General features: G+C 37.1%; 1 protein-coding gene across 5 annotated transcripts in view; it reads left to right on the top strand.

Annotated features, from left to right (window-relative positions):
* Positions 1-12,003, top strand: part of AGTPBP1 (ATP/GTP binding protein 1) — a 122,477-nt gene that overhangs the window by 51,727 nt on the left and 58,747 nt on the right. For all 5 annotated transcript variants that reach the window (XM_019554759.1, XM_019554760.1, XM_019554761.1 and 2 more), the window contains exons 9-14: positions 1,941-2,034; positions 3,616-3,653; positions 6,353-6,561; positions 8,190-8,367; positions 9,796-9,893; positions 11,194-11,310. In XM_019554759.1, coding sequence (XP_019410304.1) covers positions 1,941-2,034; positions 3,616-3,653; positions 6,353-6,561; positions 8,190-8,367; positions 9,796-9,893; positions 11,194-11,310 — 734 coding nt within the window. The remainder of the gene's footprint in view (positions 1-1,940; positions 2,035-3,615; positions 3,654-6,352; positions 6,562-8,189; positions 8,368-9,795; positions 9,894-11,193; positions 11,311-12,003) is intronic.

The following is a 12,003-nucleotide window of genomic DNA, read 5'->3' as shown; positions in this document are numbered from 1 at the left end:
CAGGAAAGCAGACCTTACGGTGACAGGCTGAGAGCCATGGGGCTCTTTAGCCTGGAAAAGCAGAGGCTCGGGGTGATCTGATGGCCACCTATAAGTTTATCGGGGTGACCACCAGTATCTGGGGGAACATTTGTTCACCAGAGCGCCCCAAGGGATGACAAGGTCGAACAGTCATAAACTAGTACAAGACCGTTTCAGGCTGGACATAAGAAAAAATTTCTTTACTGTCCGAGCTCCCGAGGTCTGGAACAGCTTGCCATCGGAGGTGGTTCAAGCACGTACACTGAACACCTTTAAGAACAAATTGGATGCTTATCTTGCTGGGATCCTATGACCCCAGCTGACTTCCTGCCCTTTGGGCAGGGGTGCTGGACTTGATGATCTTCCGTGGTCCCTTCCAGCCCTAATGTCTATGAAATCTATGAAATGCCCTAAGTCGTTAGTAAATAAAGTTGAATTACTGTTTCATGTATGATTACTAAAATAAGTTCTTTCCTCCTGGATTGCCCTCTTGATACACATGTAGAGAGATCTTTTTTAAATGAACCAGTTTTTTGTGCACTTATGTTTGTGTATCACTTGTTTCTTCACTAAGCATCACATTTGAGGATAAGTACATACACTCTGTACCTTCTTCAGGGCAGACCACAGGTCCTTTGTTAACCCCTTTTTTACTTCTGTAATTTACCACTTCGCTGTCAGCTGCAGGTTTTATATTGTAATTCTAATCTTTTTATACAGAGACTAGGTGGTACTGGGATAGAAATACATGTGCTCTGGTACTGGTGGGGCAGGGCACTTTAATTAGAGTGGTTCCGAGAGCTGCTCTAACTAAAGCGCAAGTCACCATTTTTCAGCATAGGAACGCTAATACATGAGACACTGGAGTTCCCTGGAACACAGTAATTACCACACTTCAGCAGACTCGAGTAATTGAGTCTGCTCTGATGCGCTGTAACTACAGCATGTCAGAACAGCCTTGCTGTTCATGTATAGGCACCCAATACTGTTAGTATTTGGGCTTCTGACAACAGGAGGCCTCTGTCCTGTTGCTGAAGGACCCCTTTAGTTGTGGAGCCTAGTAGGTTTGCTGGTGCTAAGAGAAAGATAGCTTCTTAACTGACAAAGCATAAACTTGAGGAAAGGAAAACTTTTTATGGTACATCTTGATAAAAAAGGAGGTGAAAGCATATGTTGAAAATAACGACTTCTGGTGTTGTTAGTCTTAAAAAATTGGGAGAGGCTTCAGTGTTCTTGATTACTACCATGCCTCTGCCTGTGCCACTGTATATTTTCCCATGTGGTATCTACTCTCCTGCACCTTCCTAGAAGTGAATCTTCTCTCTCTAAAGTAGATGATGTCAGTAAGTTTCTGTTTTTCTGAAACATTTGCCTGCACTTCCTGATGTCTTACCAAACCCATTCAGATACCCAACTCCCACCTCTCCTCAACAAAAAAAAAAAAGAAGAAAAAACCCACTCCCAAAACCCACAAGCCCTGATGATAGCCCTGGTTGCTGTAGTATATACAGACTACTGAATTTGGAGATCCAGTAAATGAACAAACAAATAAGAGTATTATATCAGTAAATGTGTGTTCACCTGCATAAATAAGTGTAGTTTTTATTTCAAAGCATACTAGTAAATACCAGAAATATTTTGTAAAGGTAACAACTTGGGACATGGCTTTTTTTTAAGAAGGGGTAAGGGATGGTTAGTATTTGAGTAGTATCAAGTATGTACATTAACAAAATAAGAACTAGGAGCTGCTTTAGCCATTTTTGTTGTCTTATTTAAGCACAATAATGGTCATAATCTAAACTCCACTTTGTATATTTACTTGCCTGTATTTTGGTTGCTAAAACCAAATAGGTTAAGAACTATAATTAGAAATATTTCAATTTCTACCATTTTTTTTTCCCAATGTTTACTCCTTTCAGCTGTAAATGCAGTATCCTTGGGGAAGAATGGAGTTGTGGAACTGATGTTTAAGATCATTGGTCCTTTTAGTAAAAAGAACACTGGCCTTATGAAGTGAGTAAAAGGTTTTTTTTAAAAAAAATATGCAAAAAATTTTAAATGCTTTTTAAAATTTATTTTTGAGGAAGAATTTTTTTAATCAAATTCTCCTTCAGACTTCACTGTTAAATGCTGGGACAAAACCCCTAAACCTTGGATTCTGTAAATACCACCTATTTCCAAGCCATGGTATTAAAATACCTGGTTATTATGCCAGGTAAGGTATAGAAATTGTCTCTTACCTGTGCATCACTCCTGCATACAAAAAACTGCTCGTGGCCTTCCCCAGATCACTTGAAACATTTTGAGGCATTAATTTCTTGAAGTTTTGCTTCAGTGTTATTCTGCAAACACATTGCAAATATATTTCTTGATAGAGTGCCGTGTCATCTTAGAGAGCCATGGGGTTGATAGGTAGTCAGGCTGTTACTATTATAGTTAAATAGATATAAACTAAAAAGCAAAAGGATAATGCTTGATCCTCATATCTCAGGTGTTACAATATGCAGTTTCTTTAGGGCAAAGACACATAATATGAAGGCAACATGCAATTTAGTATATGTATAGGAAACTTTCAGTGGCACTCTCAAATAATAATACTTCCTTGATTCTTTAGTTTGTTACTGAATCTTAGGTAAAAATAGAAAAGCTGGCCTGCCTTTAACATTAGATTTCTCAAAAAAATAGTTCTGGATCATGCTATCTCATCAATTTGTGCCTATTTTAATACCACTCTTTCCTTGTAATTTACCTTCTTTTTGAATTGCACATCTGTGCAACAGGAGGCTTCAGTTGCATACCAAATAACCATGTTGGCACATACTAATTTCATTGTGCATGTAACAAGTATGTTTTATATTTTAGACCTAATGCAGATGAATACAGTTCTTGTGAATATAGTTTTTACAGACTACTTTGATTTATACAAATGATTTATTCCTTTTTTTTGTCCAAGAAAATTATAATGTATGAATATAATTCCTTGATGTTTTTGAGCATGGATTTTCTAGCTTGTAACTACTATTAGTCAAGGACTAGGTGTAGTCTACCCATTTTTGTGAAGAGGTTAAAAAGATTGTAGTTTTTACATTCTGAATAATAGGCAAGGGCTTCTAATGTAGAAATGTTATTTTATATTTGCTTAATAGAAATATACAAATAACAAATTAAGAATATTGATCTATAACCAGTTTTCTTAACCATCAATTTTGCTAAAACAGTGTATTATAGTGTTACGCAAGTAATTTGTTACATTTCAAACATTAAAAACATCCTTTAAAAATAATCTATAATTTTATAATGTTCAGTTGTGTGAATAGGGCTTGAGATTGCAGGTATCATCTTTGTAAGAGTTTTTAAAGTTCATGGAACCATTATATTGTTGTTTCTAATTTACATTATCTGCTTTCAAATCTCAAAGAGATGCATGACATAAAATGAAATGTTTTGAGGAAAAGCCTACATAATATTAACACAATCAAGGTAGACTTTGGGATGGTTGCTCAGGAAGTCAGTTGCTTATATTTTTTATGGCTTTACAATGTTGTAGATTAAGTTTACTAGTTCTTTGTTGTTTGTCTCTTGTTATGTTGACAGGGTTGCTTTAGACACACTTGCTGCATTGCTAAAATCAAGTAAGTGTTTGACTCCTAGATGATTTCTGTTAGACTATATATTTTTAAACTAAATTATTTTGATTGAAACCAACAACAAATAGGAAACTTTAAGTGAAAATTTCATCTTTAATGTTTTGTGTTGTATTTCAATATTTGCAGCATGTGTAATATTAACTGTCTCTAACCAGTCGGGTAGCAGAGAGTCTACCCAACTTATTGCAGAAACTGACTTGGACTCTGTGGTGAGGAAGTATCCTTTAATAGCTGCTTAGCTCCACCCTTCTGTAGTGGGTGGCTATGATTCTCACTCCCATGAATTGTAAATCAGGGTGAAGCCAGATTTCACCAAATGTATACCATTTCCTTTAGCCTGGCCAGGATGAAATGAGCCTACATGCCTAAAGAAAGTATCTGATACTAGCTTTAAAATAAAGATTACAAGTATAGAAATAACAGGGGCCATCCTTCTCCAGTGGCTAACTGGGTCTGTAAGGATAGATGCTAAGAATTTTATCTCTGCTAACTTTCCAGTATGCTACAAGCTGTTATTTCCTTTCCTCCCAGTGACTCTGTGTGTACTATGGTAGTTTTAGAATAGCAGTAAAATGGGTAGGAGTTGTAAGGTGACCAGGATTCCTAGATAACCACTCTAGGGTACAACTGGAAACTTACTTGTGTGTGGTGGTCTCTGTCTCTGTTTGTACTGAATTAGTCATTCTCTGGTTTGATCAACTTCACAGCCTTTATTACTCCTTGGACTTTTATAGTCGTAAGTATTTTTCAGGATTTCTTGCAGAGAAAATGCCAATAGAAGGAAATATCTCAGAATAATAGTCTGTTGCTGCTATGTAAATGCAAAGTTAAATCTGAGGTCTATGAAAAACTAAGAAGCCAACATACCTACTTTTTTCAAAGCGGGAAATTTTGATTGATGATGGTCTATTGTGTAAATTAAGAGTCCTTAGAAGAAATGTAAGTGAAAGTGGTTCCCTGGGGTCCTCAAGGCCTTTTGGCATTGTGCCTCTCTTTCCTCCTGAGGCATATATGTATTTCACAAAGTATGCATTTTTGGTGCGAACAACCTGTTTTGTAAAATAGAAAATTCAAATTTAAAAATAAGTGGAAATGGTTTTCTGGACCTTCATTTTATAAGTCTTTACAGGCAGTCAGCGTAATATAGTTGTCATTGCCAAACAGTCTTGTAACTCCTTTATTTTTCTATTACTGGTTTCTCTGAAAATCCTTTGTTTTTCATTGAAATGATCAAGGATTTTTGCCTGCAGGAGGTATTTTTAGGGGTTGGGTCATTTCAGTCAGTTATGTTTTGGATGTTGGACAAAATGTGGCAGTTAAAATCAGTTATGTATTTAATGGAAATGGCAGAACTGCAAAAGTTCAAGTTAACTGGAGAACTGTTTTTATGGAGGTGCAATGACTTGGAAAAATTGGTGGTTTGAGTTTATAGAGATACTACACGGCAGTTTTTTTTTTTTTTAAAAGGCTTCATAGAGTATGGGCAATAGAAAAACATGTCAGGCTTTCATGCTTGCATTGTTCATGTGCACACAGGTAAACATACAATAGGGATATGCACATTTGCTGACAATTTGCTATTTGTACTTGATTTTTGCCTGTTAGCCAAGAAACTGGAAACTTTTTTTTTTTGTTAAGCCTGGTAATTAAATCCAATGTTAAGTTCGAGAAATGAAGGAAACAGATTAAGAGAAGTATCTCAAAGTATCTCTCTCATGTCTATTTTCTTGTTAAATATAAAAAAATACTTAGAATTTGTGTGGGAGTTAACCTGGAACGTACAATACACATTGTACATATTGGCATGTTGGGTGTACATAGTAAAATATCCTTATTGAACTAGTATAGTATGTGAATAGTAGTTGTTTCAGTAGTAGTCTTTTTCAGAAATTGTTTCCATGATAAAAATCACATCTGCACTTACTACTTGTTAATGTCTATTATTAAAAAAAAATTGAGAGCTATATAAACTTGTGACATTTTGTTTCTCTTTTGTTTCACTTTCAAGTATCTGTTTAGCTTGTTGTCCAAACCAATTTTATTTCTTACCTGGAGCTTTAATAAAAAATGTATGTAGCCTGATAGTATCAGCTTCAATTTCAAATGTTAACTTGGAGCATTAAAAATTAAGTTAAAAAGAAAACATCTGCAGAACAACCATAGAAGTATTGCCAGTCACCACCACATCAATAGAAATACATTGCAAGATAAATAACATCAGGAAATTGATCCTTGTTCATAACCTGTGCTCAGTTACAGCAGAGAAGTAGGCTAAATGTATCTCGGTATTGGATTGGATAAAGTTTGTTTAGGCAAATTTAAATGAGTGTTTCAGAGTGACTTAGTTACTAGTTTTGTGGTCTTGATAGAGAAAACAATTGCAGCCATATGGCGTGATTTCTATGAAATGGGAAAATTTATTTTCTTGGACTTTCCCTATCTCTGTTAATGGAAGATAGGGAAAACTGTGTGAAGGTGACTGGAGGGCTCTGTCCTCAACATTTATTATGAATCATTTTATTATAATTTATTCATTACAATTCATTCATGATAAAATACAGCATCCTAGTTTTTCAATTTGATGCAAAATTACAGTAATATTTTCAATCGCTAATATCCTTTCATTATACTCTAGCAATGCTTAATTTGCCCCTTTTAATTTTTTCTTTATTGCCAATCTTAAGAAACAAATGCCAGGAGAGCAGTCGACAGAGGGTATGTCCAGGTGCTTTTAACAATTTATGTAGATTGGCACCGCCATGATAGTCGACACAGGCACATGCTAATCCGAAAAGGAATCTTACAATGCATTAAAAGTGTTACAAATATCAAATTGGGAAGGAAAGCCTTTATCGATGCAAATGGAATGAAAATTCTTTACAATACTTCACAAGTGAGTTGAATTCCTTTTTATATTTGTTTATTTGCTATCATTGCACATGAAAGTTTTGCATACTATTCAGTTGTTACAGGTATTATTTTATGAATTCTCAGAGTTATCTTTTAGAAAACAAATGCTTTATTGTAAGGTTTGAGGCATAGACTGACTACATTATTTTGCAGGCCTTAATTTCTTATGTTTTATCAGTTTATAATTTACATCTTGGTAAAGGTATTTGGTACAGGCAACCCCTGCTTAACACTGTGTCACTTAGTGCTGTTTCGCTATAATGCTCATTTGAAATCACCCCCTCCCACCTCATACTTGTTTGGCTATCCACTGTGAATAAAAGTGGTTATGGCTGTTGGTGTATACGTGGGACATATCCTTGACAAGCACGCATGTGCATATGCATGTGCTGCTGCTTTTTGTTCCTGGGCATGCCCCTGCACACATGCTCGGGTGCACAGCAAAGTGACTTGGGTGGGGTAGGGGAGGCTGGGTCCAGCACCTGTGCTGGCATTACCTGGAGTCCTTGTGGCCTCCTTGGGCAGCAGCAGTGCCAAGCTGGCCTCTTGGAGCCTTGCTGGCAGCCAGAGTGTGGCTCTGGCTAGGCAGGCTCCCTTTCTGGCAGCATACATTGTTGTCATGTGCACCATGACACATTTTTTGGCAGCAGGTTTTTTTTGACACTGGGATCTTCTCATGTCAAAAAATAAACCCCAACCACACTGCTGACAACTCAGTGAATAGTTACACATGCACTGCATGCGGTTTGCGGCACCTCAAACTACTTTGAGGTGCTGCAAACTGCATTTGCGTGCTCGGGATGCGCCCATGGTGGGTTCTTAAGCATGCCTATGTGATAGGGCCTTTCTTGCTACTTGGACTTGCTTTTGGGCTCAGATGGGGTTTTGGGAGGAGCTGGGCTCCTAGCTGCTCAGATGAGGAAGTTCTGAGCAAGTCCAAAAGCAGACCTACAGGTGCCAATGGAACTCATTGGTTACAAAAGAAAGGAAGGTGCATGGTAAATATAACTTCTGAAAAGGGGTTTTTAATCAGTATGGGGCTTGGGTACCTAAAGTCAGCCTTGGTCCTGCTTTGGGCATTTCAGTCCTCTTTTGGATTTGGCCCTAAGATACTAACTTATTGCTCTCTTGTTCTGTGTGGTATGTCATGAGAATTAGATTTAACTTCTGTATTTGGTTTCACTCCTTGGCTTATCTAAAATGGGAGAAATGGTGATTGTGATTTAGCTAATATGTCATGCTATTCAAAAGTAACTCAGATAACTGAGGAACAGGTTTCAAATTCAAGAAGAAACAGTTTACATACTAATACATTGGGTATTTTTACACAAATGTAAAACAGAGCTGGTAGAAGATCTACAAGTTTCAAAAGGAGCAGGCAATACAACTTTATATTCCATGTATTTAAATCTATTATACCTTAGTATATGTTTTTATATTAAAATGACATTTTAACTCATTTTAGCAGTAATAATAAATTTTCCATTTTCTAATTTTGTGCACAAAACTATGTATGTATGTAAATATATGTATAATGCTGTATGTTTTTTTAAAATTGGTGTTCTGCTTTTTGAAAACATCTGTTATTTTGTGATTGTCTTTTTTTAATAGGATTGCCTTGCAGTAAGAACTCTTGATCCACTTGTCAACACATCCAGCCTAATAATGAGAAAATGTTTCCCTAAAAACCGTCTTCCACTACCAACAATTAAAAGTGCTTTTCATTTTCAACTCCCAGTTATTCCTACCAGTGGTCCTGTGGCTCAGCTCTACAGTTTGCCTCCGGAAGGTACAGTTAGTTTTAATGCATTGGTTCTGTGTATATCTAACACTGCTCTTGGTTCCATGAAATCAGACCTGATTAAACATTAATTACCTAGTTTAACCTAGGGGTCACCAGCATTTCAGTGACAGGTCAGATGCTTGTGATACAGACAGTGTTGCAGTCTACCTATCTTTCAGTTATGCCACCAGTCCCTTCACTGCTATATCCCCCTCTGCTTTCTAGGTGCTGCCAAAAGCCATGGGGAACAAGAAATTTAGTGATGAGGGCACAGAGTAGGAGGCTTTAAGTAGCTTCTTGTAACATGGTTCCTTTAAATGGCCTCTGGAGCAGCTTATTTAAAACCATAAACATAGAAATATTATGGTCAGTAAGAAAAATGAGACAAAAAGTTTAAAAGAAGAGATGTACAAAATAGATGTAGCATAACTGGTGGAGCTATTTTTAACTTTTACAATCATTATGTTAGTATTTCTCAAGTGACAAATGCAACAAACAGCTTATTTTCTGCTGAATGGCTAAACCATAATAATATCAATTGTATTAAATAATTGTGCAAAAGTGCAAAATTCCTGCTCTGAAATATAAACAATACTCAGTATTTAAAATGACATAGTGGGGGGCAAATTTTGCCATTTGTGGAAGAAGGTACGCATTCACTGAAGTTTGTGGATAATGCCCACTTATATTGGCATTGTGTTTTAACCTAAATCGTATCAAGCAAACAGTTGTAATGGGTTGGTCTCAACTTATTTTCAATTAAAATACATTAAGAAATATGGTAATGAAGAAGATTATCCCAGGCCTAAAGCCAGCAATGCCAGGCAGTTGGAGAAACTACTTCAGCTGCTTTCCTGTATGATTTTTAGCTGCCTTTGGAATTTTGTTTTGCTTGTTCCTAGTTTCTAGGATAAGAGACTTGGCTGGGCAAAAGGAGGTATAGCAGCAAAACTATATGCAGTTACTGCAGTTGCTTCTTAATTAGCAGGAACATTGTGATGGAAGGGCATGACAGTTGGTAGCTCATGGTTTGGAGGAGAGTTAAAGGTAGCTTAAGCTCACATTCCCTGTGCCTGAGCTATGCTGAACAGAGAAGTCCTGGATCTGTGCAGCTGGTCAAATCTTTCATTTATCAAATCTTGTTCTTACAGGTGCATGTTGTTTTGGTTTTGGCTTTGTTTTTTTAATAGGAAAAACCATTTGCTGCACAGAAATTTTAATAATAGATTCTGCAATATCATCAAATGAGCATTCAGTCTTTGATAAATCTGGTGGTAGTAGTAGTGTTCATATGATTTCATAGGAATTGTAGTCATATATGGTACTGACAGACCTCAACTGGTGAGTGGAAAAAATTTCACATTACATTTTTTTTCTGGGATGTGCATGTAGAAACATACATCTGCCTTACTTATAGAGCATTTTATATCACAGTGGATGACGTAGTAGATGAAAGTGATGACAATGATGACATTGAAACAGAAACAGAGACTGAAAATGAAAATGAAGATGACAAGGACCAGCATTTTAAGGTAAGCACTAGACTCAAGCAGAGGGAGAACTCATAAAGTACAATCAATTTTTAGTTAAAAAGTTTATTTTTGCACTTTACCGCATGTTCAAGAATTAGAGATGACAGTAGCGATTCCAGTCATAATTTCCAAAGGGTCCAGATGGAATTTGTACAGCTAGCCCATTGAAAGCTCATGGAAGTTGGGTGTCTAACTCTCCTGTGGCTTTTGAAATACCAACTTTAGTAGTTAAAGTTTGTTTAACATAGACTTAAAATCCCTTTGTTTCATATTGCCCTGTTTGAACACCTCTTCTTATCTGCAGATACACTTTGTTGGAGCTCTCCCTCCCAAGCTCAATCCCTGTTTTTCCCACATGCCATCTCAAGTATGTAGATTCCCTCTGTAACTTTCAGGTGGTCTTTTTGCCCTGTTATATTTCTCATACCCTCTAACACACTTAGTTTTTGAATAGGACACTGGTACACATGAATGCTTATCGATATTTAAAAGTTGAATGTTGTAAGGAAATGAGATGGGGATTTGCATGTTATGAAGTGAGAGGAGTCCAGCTGAAGGAAAGCATGAGTGCACTCTGGGTAGCATTATGTGGTGTAATTCAAGGGAATGTACAAGAGGGGTCCAACTATCCAGGGCTGCTGCATGTAGTAGGGTGATGCTCTAGGGTTTTTTAAAAGGGTTTTTCAACCTTTTTAAGTAAGTGTACCCCCTATAGCCAAATGCGGAGCCGGAGGGCTAGGGGGTGCGCGTCCGGACACTGAGCACAGGGGGACGGAGGCTGCCACGTGCAAGCTTCCCAGCCCCCACGGCATCTGGCTCAAAAGAGCTTCATTGCCCTCACACTGCCACGGCCCTGCTTCTGGGAAGCGGCAGTGTGGGGTGGTGGGTGGTGGCACTCCATCCCTGCCTGCCCACTCATACCCCCTAGGGCCTTCCCAAATACTCCCAGTTGACAACCCCTGTTCTAGGGAATCTGTTTCTGCTCTTTGGGCTTTGTATATATGAGAGAGCCACCTTCCTTTTTTAGGATAACCCTATGTTTCTTCCTCAGGGACTGTTTCCTCATTCTGTCCTGCCTGTGCATAATATATATGTATATAAGTAGAAAATTGGTAACATATATTTGAACAACAGCAGCATTTTCTGAAGACGAATCAGAATTACATTCTAGCATTAGTACCATGTATTGTTAACAGTTGTTTACTATATGACCTGCTGTAAATTTAAGAAGTTTTCTATAATTGTTTTAGAAGTTTCTTCATTTTTGGATGTACAATTAATATTTTTGTTGTTGCTTCAGAATGATGATATAGAGACAGATATTGATAAGCTGAAACCAAAGCAAGAATTGGGACGACCCATTGAAGAACTAAAAATATATGAACAGTTTTTCCCTGAACTTGCGGAGAACTTTCAGGTAAAGTATGTTGGCATTTATGAATTGTAGTACTGTAATATTTAGTTCAATTGCAGTCCGTTTTTTCTAACTTTGTGTATCAAAGGATTGCTTGCTAAACATCAGATCAGTTTTCTATGCAAAACTCCTGAGGATAATGGGTTAATTTAGATGACAGAAGACATTATTTCAAAACTATTATTATTTCATTGAACGTGGGTCACTGTTTGATGTTCAGAATTTTTATTACAGCTAGTGTTACTAAAGGAGGGGGAAAAAAACCTTGACTCAGCACTGAACTGTAGAGCCCTAGCATAGAAAATAACCCCCTCAGTGGAATATGTTTTATATGCCAGCTATTAAAGTTCTTTTGTTTCAAGTTATTGTGTATGAATAATTTTAGAGTAAGCTTCTTTTTTTAGAAGCAGCTAGATACCCAATAGGGCTGTGCAAAATTTCACTATCTGTTTTGTTTTGATGCTGTTTCGACTCATTTTGAGGTCAAAACAACAAAATCAAAGTGAAACAAAGAGCGTTGAAATAGCCTTGAAACAAAACGAGGCTAGTTAAAATGTTTCAAAAGTCAAAATGTTTTGATCATAGCACTAGGGACGGGAAGTCATTCCAGCTGGGTTGCCTTCCCGTCCCCCACGCTAGCTCGCCTACCTCCAATCCAGGTGTAAGAAAGAAACCATAATCCATTTAGGTTACAAA

Source organism: Crocodylus porosus, unplaced genomic scaffold, assembly GCF_001723895.1.
Source record: "Crocodylus porosus isolate Cpor-Errol unplaced genomic scaffold, CroPor_comp1, whole genome shotgun sequence".
NCBI classification, from domain to species: Eukaryota; Metazoa; Chordata; order Crocodylia; family Crocodylidae; genus Crocodylus; species Crocodylus porosus.
Note: the sequence above shows the minus strand (reverse complement) of the source record. Positions and strands in the feature narration are given on the sequence as shown.